Here is a 14,993-nt window from a genome sequence, read left to right as displayed (position 1 = left end):
ATTAGATATGGATGATTGCACGATTCTCATTCATACACAGATGCATAACATTCTATGCTAAGATGTGATTCAAGTAGTAAAAATCTATTTCAAAAATAATGTTGTTTTTGAAAATGTCACCAGCTTCTTTTTTGCATAAAATTTTTTGACTATAATTTTTCTTTAAAAGTACATTTTTATTCAAGGTTCTTTAGAAATGTGTCAGGAAAAAATCCACAGAATTACCCCCTCCCACATTCTAAAACTTAGCTCGAAGAAAAATTGTACCTGTCTATATTTTCCAAACCTGGCTTTTGAATATGTATTTATATATATTTTCCAGTTAAAACATGGAAAACCCAATTCATCAACACAGTATTTTGTAATTTCTAAAGAACCCAAAGTTGTTTATCATAACGCATTGCGAGTCTATTTTGAAAATGCACCTTCTGCACCCATCATTGACAAACGTAAATTAATTTTGAGAATTATATTATGAATCAAGATGTTATGTTCAAGAAGGGCAAAACATGAACCTCACAAAATTTTTAGGCAGGGCGAAATTCTATTTGGAAAAAAAAATTTTTTTAATACAGCCAGCTTTTCTGATATTTTTAATCAGATACGCTATCAGGGAAAAAATGGTCTGGCCCTGTATGTTAAAGGGCGAGGATGAACATGGAAATTTATATGGGGGCCAATAAATAAACCCACTATTTTGTTATTAATGCAATTAATTATCAGTTGCAATGGCTACAACAATAAAGCCAATAACATCCGAAAGTGGATCAATTTTGAGAATTACATTATGAAGCAACGAGACAGCTATGTTCAAGACAGGCCAAATATGTATCTGACCAAATTTATAGACATGGGGAAAAATTCTATTTAATACTCTATGATTATACACTACTCCCACGTTGATATCAATAATATAATAATCACTTGAATATTTTAAGGTGTTTTATATGTTGAGAAATTTTTTAATTTATGTTAATTTATTTCTATATCTATTTATGTCATGTTTTTTGTTAATTTATACATGGAAAAATGAATTGACATTTTTTTAACATAATGAAGTCTAGCCCAGTTATAACACCACAACCTGTCCCAAAAAATTTTGGCGTTATATCAGTTAATGGTTGGAATAGTGTTTCAGAGAGGCTTCATTGCATAAATTCAAACGTTTATAATGAAACACTGTATCTTTGTCTTATTAGTGTTATTCTGTAAATATTTCAACACTCATTCAATTTTAAGAGAAAACTCGTGAATGTTTAAAACTACAATATTTCTTGATGTAAAACTTAAGCGACACATATTTTACAATTACCTTTGAAATTATTTTAGTTCTACATTACATTATAATCCCAATATGGAAGATGTGTTCATGGGAAATTTCTGGCGGCATGCAGGGTTGGCACAGGGGGTGCTATAACAGGGTTCAACTGTACTTTCAAAATATGCAGGAACATTATCACACTCACATTTACTGTGAATAAAATCTGGGGATAAGAATGCACCTGTAGTGACAGATTGTATAAGCACAAATAGTCTACCAAAAGACTCATTAGATATTTGGATGCTGTGAAATGCTGTTCACCTCACTGTATTTCAAACGTGTGCTACTACATACTGTTAATTTTATCGAATTAAAATGTTCCACAACACACAATATTTATGTCCCCCCCACACACATACACACATCTCGACTTGGTTAGTCGCAATATGGCATGAGGCAAGTCCCATGAAAGAGATATTATTCAAGACGGTTGCTTGGGCTAGATTTGTTTTGTCATTTTTTGTTAGTTACAATCAATGCAAGCTCCAGTCCTCACTCTTCTTGGGTATTCAGCAAATTCACATGATTCATGATTCTGGTCTGGTCACATGATACTGTCCAATCATACACACCTATTGACATGAAATAAAAGCATCATTAGACTTTTGAATTTTTTCAAAATTTGTGAATGTATTTAGTTGAAATTGTAGCGTTAAAAAAATTTAGGATTTTCATTACTTTGACCCTAGCAGGTCTTACTAAGATCTCCACAGATCTTACCAAGGGACCCAGTTTCAGGAGGAGGGGAGGGCATGAAATAAAATATTTCCTTTCACGTAATTATTTGAAATTCCATCAAAAGCTCCAATGAGAAATATTATATTAGAGTCCGCAGAAGTGCCTCAACACAACGTGGCATGGACTCGACTAATGTTTGAAGTAGTGCTGGAGGTAATTGACACCATGAATCCTGCAGGGCTGTTGATAAATCCGTAGGAGTAAGAGGGGGTGGAGATCTCTTCTGAACAGCACATTGTAAGGCATCCCAGATATGTTCAATAATGTTCATGTCTGGGGATTTAGGGGGGGCCAGCGGAAGTGTCTAAAGTCAGAAGAGTGTTCCTGGAGCCACTTTGTAGCAATTCTGGACGTGTGGCGTGTCGCATTGTCCTGCTGAAATTGTCCAAGTCCGTCGGAATGCACAATTGACATGAATGGGTGCAGGTGATCAGACAGGATGCTTACGTACCTGTCAGAGTCGTATCTAGACGTATCAGGGGTCCCATATCACGCTCAACTGCACACGCCCCATACCATCACAGAGCCTCCACCAGCTTGAACAGTCCCCTGTTGACATGTAGGGTCCATGGATTCATGAGGTTGTCTCCATACCCGTACACGTCCATCAGCTCGAAGCAATTGGAACCGAGACTCGTCAGACCAGGCAACGTGTTTCCAGTCCTCAACAGTCCAATGTCGGTGTTGTCTGACCCAGGCGAGGCGTAAAGCTCTGTGTCGTGCAGTCATCAAGGGTACACGAGTGGGCCTTTGGCTCCAAAAGCACATATCGATGATGTTTCATTGAATGGTTTGCACGCTGACACTTGTTGATGGTCTGTAAAGGATCAGGTCAAAATGTCCTTCTCCGCTGCTGTTGTTAATTTGTTATGTGGGAAATAGTCATGTTTAGGCCCCAGGGATCGCTCAGCTACCGGAAACCATCCAGAAGTTCCGCTGGTATACCGTCACGAGCCAGAAAGTCCGCTTAGTCCTACGGCCGTAGGGTGGGGTCTTGTGGTCGTTTGACGAGGACGGAACCAAGGTCGGGCGGCTGATGTTCCATCAAAATTTATTTCTCATGTAACATATGCTTGATAATTATTCAGTTTGGGGATTCTCCCGGGGAAGATATCACATCGTCTCGTTATAATGTTATTGCAATTTTACTTACCTGTTTCGGCGGTTGGCTGCAGACTTCCGCCGGAATAATTATTTTGTTTTTGTGTTTTTCAGTGTTTGACGTAACAGGCGTGATCGGAGAGCCTGGCCAGCTCGCCCGATTACGTTTAGCGTTGCCACTGAAATTTTGAAATATTTTTTTACTTTGTTTTGTATGCAAATTATTTTTGTGAAATGTTGAATTTTTATCAAGAGACAAAGTGTTGCCGGTGGACAAATGGTCCTAAAGTTAAAGCCGGTTTTCGATGTATAAAAGCGCCTCTCTCGATCTAACTAATTGCATTCATTCACCCATTCGTTCATTCAAGTATTCACCTCTTGCTTTGGCTACGTGAGTAGCTTGGTCTCGACTTTGGTCGTGGAATTTCAAAAGAATATGATCTAAATAACTACCATTCTTGTCCCCGGCGGGTCCGGTGAAAATGTTTTTATGAAAACTAAATAATCAATTAACGAGTCTTGCAGTTCAACCCATGACTAGTTACCCTCTGGCAGATGAAACCTTGAATGGTTTGGTTCGTGTCGAAACTTCTGGTCTAACACTATAGAAACGTCCAGTATCTCTACCTTCGATGTTCAACTGGCTGGGCTCCGATGGACTGTCATCGATGATTGCTGGGAGGTTTACCTGGAAACTGGTTGCTCACGACTTGCTCTGAAACTTGGGACACCGTTCTTCGGTTGGTTCCACGACGTGAACGGATCTACATCGCTATTGTAACTAGTGCACTTGCATCTCTTGGTCTGTGAGAAGAAACGTGATGTCCGGCTGAATGGACATGGACTTCTGTGGTGAGATCCACGCTTTTTTTATAACTGAAATTGATGTCAGAATAATTGACTTTAACACAAAAAATATTGTTTTAATGAACAAAGTCTAACTTAGTGTAAAATAACTATTAATGTAATAGAGCTTTTGAAGTGATACAAAACAACAAAAGAATATTTCCACAATAATGAAACTTAAGTATAATCGAATCCCTTTTTAACGAATACTGATATATTGTAAAATTTGTTTTAACGAACACTTTTCTAACACCCCAGAGACGCTTAGATAGGAACAATGCATAAACATGGAATTTCATTATAGCAAAGTGATTTCTGTGGTCTCATGGAGTTGGTTATAACAAGATTCAACTATACATGTATCGGTCATGTTTACAATTGTTAGTGAAATTACAAGGACGTGCAGAAATAGTTTTTAATATTTTAATATTTTTTTAAATTCCAGTAAGAAATTAGTGGGACAGAAATATGACATTTTTATTACCACCATTTTGCAATAGTGCAGCAATGCGTTACTTTATGCAAATCATTTTTTTACGTCACTGCATAACAAACTAATAAAATTATTCCCTCTTCACAAGTACCTCATCAGTAGAAAAAATGCCACGGGGTACAGTGCTGCAAAAAAGTGAGATTGGTGAAATTTTTGTATTGTACGGCACCAGTGTTTCTAAAACGTAATATAGGAAATAAAATTGGACGTTCTCAGTGTGCCTTCACAAATTTTTAAAACCATGGAATATCTGATTTTGTACAAAAACTGTCTGGCACATCCCATGCTTGTCTGTTCCATTAAAGCGTAATGTTTGTGCTCTAGCATTAAGGAGCAAAATGTCATACAGAAATATAAAATATGCTTTACAACTTTGGTGCTCACAGCGAACAATTTTTTGAGTTTTAAGTTCTTGAAGTAACATCAAATTCATGAAAATCAAGAAAAAACCTTCATTAACTTTGAAACACAAACAGGATCATTTGCCTCTCGCAAAACGTACCATGTCTTGAACTCATCAGTGGTATTCTGTTCTCCAATGGAAAAAAAATCTATCTTGATAGTCCAGATAGTTTCCATTCATATTGGCATGAGGTCTGAAACACTGTAATTAAGGAGCTGTAAAATTTGTAGTGGTTCAGTAATGGTTTGCGAGAGTATTTTCTGCCCAAAAAGACTGATGTAGTTTTTCTACTCTCAAGGATGAATTCAAAAAGCTAAGTACAACTTTGCATGGAGCAACTTGGTATATATAAAACAGTTTTGTGAACAAGATAATGCGCCAAATTCATGTGTCAGGTCACACAAAGCAGTGGTTCAAGCAAGAAAACATCAATGTTCTTTCATGACCAGCTCATTCTCTTGATCTCAACCCCATGGAAAACTTGTGTGGCATCATTTGCAGATCAGTATATGCAGGTAGGAGGAAATTTTCTTCCATCAAACATCTAAAAGCCGCCATGTCACAGGCTTGAAATGACGTCTCTTGTGGTACTCTCATTGATTTGGTTGAATCTATGCCAAATGGCATTTTTGCTTTGATTAGCAACAGAGGTGGTTGTACGAAATATTGGTTTTTGCTAAATTTATATGTAATTAGTTTGAATTTTATTTTACTTTACTGGTAGTGATTTTATTCTAGATTCTTACATTAACAATAATTTTTTTCTCAATTACTATTAATCAATCATCAGTTTTATCTATATATTTGGTGGCGTATGGTAATTATAGAGTCTCTGCATAATAAAATAGCCCATTCAATCAAATATTACGTGCTAAACACATTGATTCATTTGACCTGGGCTGAGGCTGCATAAGCTGATACAGGTTCTTTGAACATACAGCAGATGAATAATATTTATTATAGTGAAGGAGATAGACACCCCCTTAGCCCCCACCTAACTCAATTATGCTGCTTACACTTATTTTAATGAAGGAGAGGTGAAAGCTCTCTTCCTATCAACTGTGACTAAATGCTTAAATTTTTTTTAGGAAATTTTTTTTAGCTCAGACCTGTCAATTGATTCAGATGACAGTGAAATGGATGAATCATCAGCCAGTATTGCCTCAAATGAAAGAATATTCCTTGCTGCTGAAGAACTGGTGCAACTTCCTTCTTGTCCCTTCAACTTCAAGTATATAGCAACAACATATTCAGTTCCTAAAAAATTATGTGAGTTGAAAGTTTTGTTCTTTTTTTATTTTGAAAACTTGGTTTTCAAGTTGTAGTTTTTGTAAGTTTTAAGGTACATTCTTTTACGTTATAGACAATATACTGTCGCATTAAAAGCATAAGCATCCCTAACTATTGTATTACCTTCCCATAGTCATCAAATGTTGATTTTACCTAGTCCATTCTTTGGAATTTTTTTTGATTTCCCGTTTCCGAAATCCCAAGAATTTGGGAAAAATACTGTTGCAACACAGTAATACTTGCAATGGAATTTCAAAAAAATAAAAAAAATCAATGGGAAATTGTGAGGTTCAGGAGAAAAAAGGTTGGAAAAAGGCTGAAGAGAAACAGGAGTCGCGAGAGAGAAAAACGAGAACGATTTTTTTTTGAGACATTTGAAAAAGAGGGGTGTGAAAGTTTGTACCGAAGAGACAGGACGGTTTTGTTGGAGGTGTTGGATCATAAATGAAATATTGTTTTCTTCTTTTGGGAGTCTAGAATCCGGTTATTTGGTCCTGAAATCGTAGTAGAGGTATAGCCGAGGACCTACGACAAATAAGAAGTCGGGGAAAGTTTTACTGGCGCAGTCGGCAGGATAGGATCGTGGCTTCAACGACTTCAAGATTGTGAGCTGAATTAGAAGAAAAGCGTCCTAGCCATGGTGGAATCACCCCAGTTCGTATAAAAGGATAGCAGCAGTGTCGAGCTCCCAAGCTGTTTTTTTTTGTGAAGACAACCGGTGCTGAGAGGGGCAATCCTGCCTAGGGAAGAGAAGCAAGTGTTGTGTGGTGGTATCGAGATGATAAATAAATATGGCGTACTTGGCAAAAGGGAACAAGGAAGATCTAGAGACTATGGCCGCCAACATGGGGGTATAAGTCAGACCGGAGTTCAACTTAATGCAATTAGTGAGTACCATACAGGAAAGAACTGTACAACGAAGCAACATGCAGAGAGATGCTAAAAACGATCATAGGCAATAGGAAAGAGAGAGAAGAGATGGAGATGGAGGAGAGATAGAGAGATGGAGGAGAGATAGAGAGATGGAGGAGCGGCATAGAGAAAAGGAGATGGAACATGAACTCCAAAGACTGAGGATCGAGACAGGAGCAAGAAGAGAGGAGAATAATCAGACTGGGCGCTGCAGAACCCCCAGCCGGGATTTCCATAACATGATGCAAAACTTCAGGATGGAGGAAGACATAAGTCTGTTCCTGGTGCTGTTCGAGCGCCAAGCTCGTCGTGTGGCCCTGGCACGGGAAGGTTGGTTAGCTGAGCTCTTGGGACTTCTTCCCTACAAGATGAACCAGTTAATTGCCCGCGAACCGGAAGAGCAAGCACAGGACTATAACCAAGTTAAAGAATTATTATTGCAGAGATTCAAACTCACCCCAGAGAAGTTCCGACAGATTTTTTCTTTGCGCTACCAGAATCAAGAGGGCACCTGGAGAGACTTCTACCACGAACTGTGTACCTATTTTGATGGATGTATGGATGGCGGCTTTTGGGGTCACAACGTTTTAGCAACTAAGAGATTTAATCATCACCGATCAAAAGAAAAAACGCGTCCTGGCAGATTTTAAAGAACACTATCTGGACGAATGGAGTGATATGGTGACACCAAGTGAGCTATCGGAGAAACTAGATAGGTTTGATCATGTTAAGAGGACTCTGAAGACACCCTTCCCTAGTGACAGAACGAGAACCCCAAGACCGGTTCATCAAAATCCGAGATGGAAAGCCAGCGAAAACCGGAGGCTCCAGGGTGAGTCCTTTCCACCTAAAGTGACGATGGGTTTGAATACCAGAGAGAGAGCCGCAGTCACTTGTTATGCATGTGGAGCAGAAGGCCATATAGCAAGGTTTTGTCCTGCAAGAGGCCAGCAGGAGCCATTGAGTTGGGCCCAGGTGAACTCTGTCCAGACAGAAAAGGAGGACACGATTGAAGAAACCACAGTCCTAACAGCACATATCACGGTGCCGGCAGCTGGTGTTGGTGCGGACATTGACACACCTCAGACCGTGAGTTTGAAATGTGGTCAGAAGACAATAAGAGGCATAATAGATTCCGGGACCCAGATCTCAGTCATTAGATCGGATTTGGTTGAGATTGACGACAGTGAAGGCGAGGGGAGAATAAGGATCAAGTCCGCATTTGGCAAAAGTGAGATAGCCCCTCTGAAAATATGTATGATGAAGATCAGCGACAGAAAACACGGGTACGTGGCGATTACTTGCGCAGTGTCGAGTCGGTTGATAAATGAAATGTTAATATGTCCGACGGCATACGACGCACTCTTGGGAAATGTACTAGTTCTAAGTCCGATCAATGAGCTAAGCCGTAAGGACGGTGTGTGTACTTCATCTGCCGATGGCAAACAGAAGGCCAACAACGGCAATAACAGTGATTTTTGCATACCTAACAAAGAACTTGAAGAGAGGATCATATCCTAAGCCGAGAGCTACTTCACAGACTTCAACATCATGAAGAACAACTTCCTGCTGAAACAAATCTGGAGAAACAAGGAGGTCTACATCAGCCTGAGGTTGGTCTCCTCTTTCAAGAAGGTCAAGACCCTGACCAAGGACTGGAGGGTCGTCCGGTACTGTCTCAGGAACTCGAACAAACTCCAAGTCAACTTAGGAGGCACTAAAGTGCGGCAGATTGTGCTCGTACTGGCTTTCGAGACCAGATGCCCTAAACTGATCATGGTCTGCAACATGCCGTCCGAGGAAATGACACCAGAGTCAGTGTCGCAGTTTATATCAGAACACGGAGAAGTCGTTGACGTGGCAGTCGTCAATCGAGGATCTAAGATACCGGATGTCTGTACGAGCGATGTCTCTACGTCAACGGGAACAGGATGAAGAAGAAAGAAGACGTTCGCCCTTGTCGTCAAGTGGAAGACGAATCGGGACCCGCCCTCATTCGAGGGCAATTCCTCGCAGCTCAAAAAGATTAACTCGAAACGATACAACGATGGTCATGCTTTCAACAGGAGCAGATCGGCACCGAACCGGTTCTCGGCTAGACAGGAAACGTCCAAACAATCGGACTGGCGGTTGTTTTCGTGTCCATTTGCCAAAGGAATCAACAGAGCTACGAACCGGCAGTCAGAGACAGAGAAAACCAGAAGCCAACCGGCTGAATTTTCAATTGTCAACAATGGCGTGCCCAGGAATCAGGGCAGGGAAAGGTCATCCTTCTCTTATGCTGGTGGTGACCACCACCCCATGAACTCTTGGATGAACAAGCGGTATTTGCCATTCAAGGGTGGTATGGCCGCCGCCAAAGTAGCTGTTGCTGCACGATACAATGCTCGCCTACCGGATAGCGTCATGCGTTGGCCTGGGGGACCCGAAAGGATGATATGCAAGTTAATGCCGACGCCCTGTCATGGTAGCCGTGAAAAATTGAGTTATGCTCTTGAAGCATCATCATCCAGACCTGCCAACTCTCCCGATTTAGGCGGGAGACTCCAGATTTTCCATCCTTCCTCCCGCTCTCTGGATTTGTTAAAATTTTCCGGATTTTGGCAGAAAATTAGATTTTACGCAAGCTTTCATGTTGTCGTGGCGTCAATAATTACAGCCGTCGTTAGGGAAAACACCCATAAAGGACAGTCGTAGTCATTTCCATCGAAGAAAAAAAAGTCTGTGACCACATTTAAGCAACTGGCAAAGACGCGACTTTGTTTTCGTAGCATTTATCGGCAATCATTAATCAGGGGCATGACCTTGGTTGCCAAAATTCCTGTATAATTGTTATTGTATTCCATTAACAGCCGTGCAGTAAACACGTTTTTTCGTCCGCAGCTTTGTAATTTGAATTTTTTTAAATTGTTTCTTCTGATTAAACATCTTCAGAAAGAAAATATAAAACTTCATGCTATATACAGCTAAATATAAAGCTTTTAAGAATTCATATACCGAACATTATCAATCACTGATAGCATCCACGAAAGAAAACTTGTTTTATGAACAGTACGTAGATGTGATTTCTCTATTCTGCATGGATATTATGACATGGAATTATATTCTTCTCAGGGGCAATGCTGAACCTGCCTTGGGGGGGGGGAGAAATGTAACTTTTTCTTAATTGATTGAAATAAATTTTTTTTTTCGTAAAATTTCTTTATGAACTTTTTTTTTTGATCGAGTCTATGAGTGTTGGGGGGGGGGGGTCCCCCTCGGGAGAATCTCCGGATTTCTGGATTTCAAAAGTTGGCACGTCTGATCATCATTTAAAAATGATGGATGTGCTTTTCGATGATGGGACGTGTAAGGTTCAGGAGAAAAAGGCAGAGGAGAAACAGGAGTCGCGAGAGAGAAAAACGAAAATGATTTTTTTGAGACATTCGAAAAAGAGGGGGGTGTAAAAGTTTGTACCAAAGAGACAGAACGGTTTCGTTGGAGATGTTAGGTCATAAATGAAATAAAGTGGTTTTCTTCTTTTGAGAGTCTAGAACCCAGTTATTTCGTCCTGAAATCGTAGAGGTGCAGCCGAGAACCTACGACAGATAAGAAGTCGGGGAAAGTTTTACTGAAATACTTGTTTAAAAATTATTTTCTCTATCATTGCTTGGAAAAGAAAGATACATGGGAGAGTTAGAGGGGTTCCTATTTCCAATTCTAAAAACTGTACAAGCAGCTGTAAATAATGCAGATTAATTAGCAATGATTTACAATATACAGGTTGATTGCTAAAGTACTAATTTCAAAACTGTAAAAAAAGAACCATTGTCAGAATGACTTGAAAATTTACATAAATATTCCTGAAGCAATGGAATTTTAAATGGCAAAGGGGAAAAAATATTTAAAAATGTAAAATTAACGTAATCATCCAACATGTGGGAAATTTGCTTGCAGAATGGAAATGATAGCCAGTCAGGGTAAAATGATGATGCATGGCACGATTTCATAATTCATGGAGACATTACAAAAATGAAGTAATTGAACAAATGAAACTACAACTTATTTAAGAAATGTTAAATATGTTGCCCACTGTGTTCTGGCTATGAGGTAAAAGCACAAAAATGCTTGTTCAACAACAGATCAGAGTATGTCATGATGTGGATGTGCTTGAAATTCACCAGAGTTTGCAATTCGACACCTGCACATAACATTTTGGGGTATTCCTAAAGCCAAGAGTTGCAAGAGTTAAGGTCAGGTGAACTGAAGGCCAGGTGTCATGTCATCCTGTTATTGTCAAAATGGTTCTTCAGCAGCTGCTTTGCTGGTATTGCAATCTGCATCTTGATAAAAGTTGTACTATCCACAAACTGATGTTGTTGAAGCACCGAAATGTGGTTACACAAAATGGTATTACCCTGCTGGCCAAGTACAGCATCATCTACTTGCACATTTCGCACTACTTTTATTTTGTTTTCTTTTGCCAAAAAAATTTCCATTGCTTCAGGAATATCCATGCAAATTTTCAAGTCATTCTGGCCAGTAGCTCTTATTGTATAGTTTTGGAATCAAAACTCAAATTATAATCATTAGCTGATTATTTTTCTTAAATTTGTTACTACTGTACAGTAGAACCTTAATTAAATGGGCTTAATGGTGAAAGTATAAAAAAATTAGTGAATATTAAGACTGAGTAATATACAGTATCAGATGTGGTACTTCTTATGGGAAAGAGAATGAAAATGTCTGGGAGGTAATGTAACTACTAGTACACTGGTCTTTGTCCTTTAGGGACAGCTGGTGTCTTTATTGGATTTCAGGTCACACAAAGCAGTGGTTCAAGCAAGAAAACATCAATGTTCTTTCATGACCAGCTCATTCTCTTGATCTCAACCCCATGGAAAACTTGTGTGGCATCATTTGCAGATTGCTTGATCAGTATATGCAGGTAGGAGGAAATTTTCTTCCATCAAACATCTAAAAGCTGCCATGTCACAGGCTTGAAATGACGTCTCTTGTGGTACTCTCATTGATTTGGTTGAATCTATGCCAAATGGCATTTTTGCTTTGATTAGCAACAGAGGTGGTTGTACGAAATATTGGTTTTTGCTAAATTTATATGTAATTAGTTTGAATTTTATTTTACTTTACTGGTAGTGATTTTATTCTAGATTCTTACATTAACAATAATTTTTTTTCTCAATTACTATTAATCAATCATCAGTTTTATCTATATATTTGGTGGCGTATGGTAATTATAGAGTCTCTGCATAATAAAATAGCCCATTCAATCAAATATTACGTGCTAAACACATTGATTCATTTGACCTGGGCTGAGGCTGCATAAGCTGATACAGGTTCTTTGAACATACAGCAGATGAATAATATTTATTATAGTGAAGGAGATAGACACCCCCTTAGCCCCCACCTAACTCAATTATGCTGCTTACACTTATTTTAATGAAGGAGAGGTGAAAGCTCTCTCCCCATCTACTATGACTAAATGTTTAAATTTTTTTAACATTAAGAAAGATAAATGGGAGAGGTAGAGGGGTTCCCTGTTTCCAATTCTAAAAACTGTACAAGCAGCCGTGCCTACTATAAAATCCTAATACTGAGAGAACTATACAAAGAGCCTGAAACATAAAAAAGTCCCTCTTCTATTTTATGACCCTGTTTGGGGAACACCGGCTGGGCCAGACTTATGAATTTTGCGGCCCAGTGCAAAAAAATTTGAGTTATGAACATAAATCTAGAAGGGAAAAAAATATTCAGAAAGAACTCATTTTATTAACCTCATTTTTTCAGGAACGTGTTGATAGTTGGGATTTTAATCAATAGAGCCTGAAAGTTTGGGTACCCAAAATGGGCAGGCAAAAAGGCACTAAAACTGGTCAAAATAGGCAGGCAAAAATGCACTAAAACTGGTCAAAATAGGCAGGCAAAAATGCACTAAAACTGGTCAATATAGGCAGGCAAAAATGCACTAAAACTGATCAAAATAGGCAGGCAAAAATGCACTAAAAATACCTAAAATGGACACTCAAAAAGGCATTTAGGATTTATGGAAGGAAGGAAAAATAATTAAAAACTAAGGTATTACACGGGTCCAAAAACTAACTGAAAACTTGGTTACACTTAATCTGTCTACTGTTTCAATTAGAGTTTATAATAAGTGCATTATTATCCCAATTCAATTGATTTCACACCCAAAATAAAGTATTTGAGGTCCCTCAGGGCATTTCCAGGGCCACCATTACCAGACGCAGAGCCTGAAAAGAAAGTGATCTGTGGGGCTCCTTTGAGTTACGAATTATTCTCGTTTATTTGATGTATGATTTGGAATAATCACTGCCATGTCTATAGTTGAAACATAGCTACCTTGTTCTGTTGTGGTAAAAATTTGCCGCCCCTCCGAATTTGCCACTCTGGGCTATAGCCCACTTAGCCCCCTGTACTATGGGTTGCTTTTGAAGTGGGATAGAACTACAGCATTTTTGCCGCGCATGACTTAGCAAGATCTTTGGGTTCTGATTGTTTACTGCCTTACCATTATTTCACACAATACTGGGTTTCACACAATATCCTTCTTTGGAGGAAGAGGCAAAAGGATAGAATGGGACATCTGGATTGCATATCAAGATATCTGTGGTGTTTGGTCAGAACATGATATCTCCAAAAAATGGCTTTTGATGTAAAAGTAAGTCTTGCTACTTATATCTTATTAAAAGTGAGATAAATGCACAAATATGTGCATACGGCTAAATAACATGCTGATGTATGATATTTTCATTTGTATTTGTGTATATATTTTTGATTTTTAAATGACAATGCTTATATCTCAAAAATGTGATTTTGGAGTTATGTTCTGACCAAATACCATATCGCTACTTTTGTGCATTGGCTGACATACTGTACAAGATATGCTGAAACCATTAGAGATTCATAGTTTTGCTATATGATGTACTAGCAGTGATGAATGTGTTAATGATGCAAGAAAACACCTGTTTACTCATAAAGGTATAGCAATTGACAAACTGCCTCCTTCACAAGATGCTCTCATTCAGCATATAAAGCCAGGCTGGTTACTGCTGGGCCCAAATGATGGTCATAACCCTAATGCTCCTGTCACCAGATAATTAGGGTTGAAAGAAGAAGGTGGATAGGAAATATCTTTGACAACCCTATCAGAGGCTTTGCAAGCATGCAGAGAACTCATACAATGTGGCTGCAAGAAAGCCTATATATACAGTATACCACTCTTTGTACTGAGTGATATTAGGAGGAAGGGAGGGTTATTAAAAATATGTTCATTTCTCATTTAAATCAGTATTCCATTTATTTATTGTATTTATCTATCAGTATTCTATGCAATACAGATGATGCAATATTAGTATTTCCATTAAATTATTCACCAAAATTTGTTATAAATAGAATATAAATAAATATATTATAAATAAAATATGGTATGTATTATTATCTACATCCACAAAATAACAATTACTTGCCATTGATTCAATAACTGTTATTTATTATCATCAAATAGCATTTAAAAGAAGCACATAAACAAAGAAGCCACCATTTTAAATGTCCCCCATTACTGCATAGGAAAACTCTGAGATAGCCTCATATCCAAAATTAAATCTTCATATGTGCAGTATATATGCCCCAAGATGTATGCTTCTTTCATTAAAGGCACAATTATTTCAATTTGAATTTTTATGACCTACAAACTGTCAAAATGTGCTCTATAAACAATGCATTTATGCCCTAATCTAAATTGTGATGTGGCCGTGTAAGGATGGCTCGCATAGTCTTCACTCCATTTTCCTTATAGCTCAGTGCTTTTAAATTGCATGATCTTTTATTAGAGTTTAAGAAAAGACTAATACGGAAAAGAGCATTACGGC

General features: G+C 38.4%; 2 protein-coding genes across 2 annotated transcripts in view; both read left to right on the top strand.

The window, feature by feature from the left end:
* Positions 1-8,655: 8,655 nt before the first annotated feature.
* Positions 8,656-9,039, top strand: LOC149083314 (la-related protein 6-like). The gene has a single exon (XM_089236820.1). The coding sequence runs from the start codon at positions 8,656-8,658 to the stop codon at positions 9,037-9,039; it is 384 nt and encodes a 127-aa protein (XP_089092946.1).
* A 1,094-nt stretch (positions 9,040-10,133) lies between these two features.
* LOC149083312 (uncharacterized) overlaps positions 10,134-14,993 on the top strand; it is a 165,852-nt gene continuing 160,992 nt past the window's right edge. Inside the window, exon 1 of the mRNA XM_089236548.1 lies at positions 10,134-10,155. Within this exon, the coding sequence (XP_089092674.1) occupies positions 10,149-10,155 (7 nt within the window). The 5' untranslated portion in view covers positions 10,134-10,148. The remainder of the gene's footprint in view (positions 10,156-14,993) is intronic.

Source organism: Pholcus phalangioides, unplaced genomic scaffold (assembly GCF_987345545.1).
Source record: "Pholcus phalangioides strain wild (caught in Gottingen) unplaced genomic scaffold, Ppha-v1.0 ptg000009l_1, whole genome shotgun sequence".
In the NCBI taxonomy this organism is placed as follows: domain Eukaryota; kingdom Metazoa; phylum Arthropoda; class Arachnida; order Araneae; family Pholcidae; genus Pholcus; species Pholcus phalangioides.
The sequence above is the reverse complement of the archived record's forward strand: the minus strand, read 5'-3'. Positions and strand labels throughout refer to the sequence as shown.

Excerpts from the sequence above, each read along its gene's own strand:
- LOC149083314 (XM_089236820.1), top strand. The coding sequence starts at position 8,656 with ATGAAGAACAACTTCCTGCTGAAACAAATCTGGAGAAACAAGGAGGTC.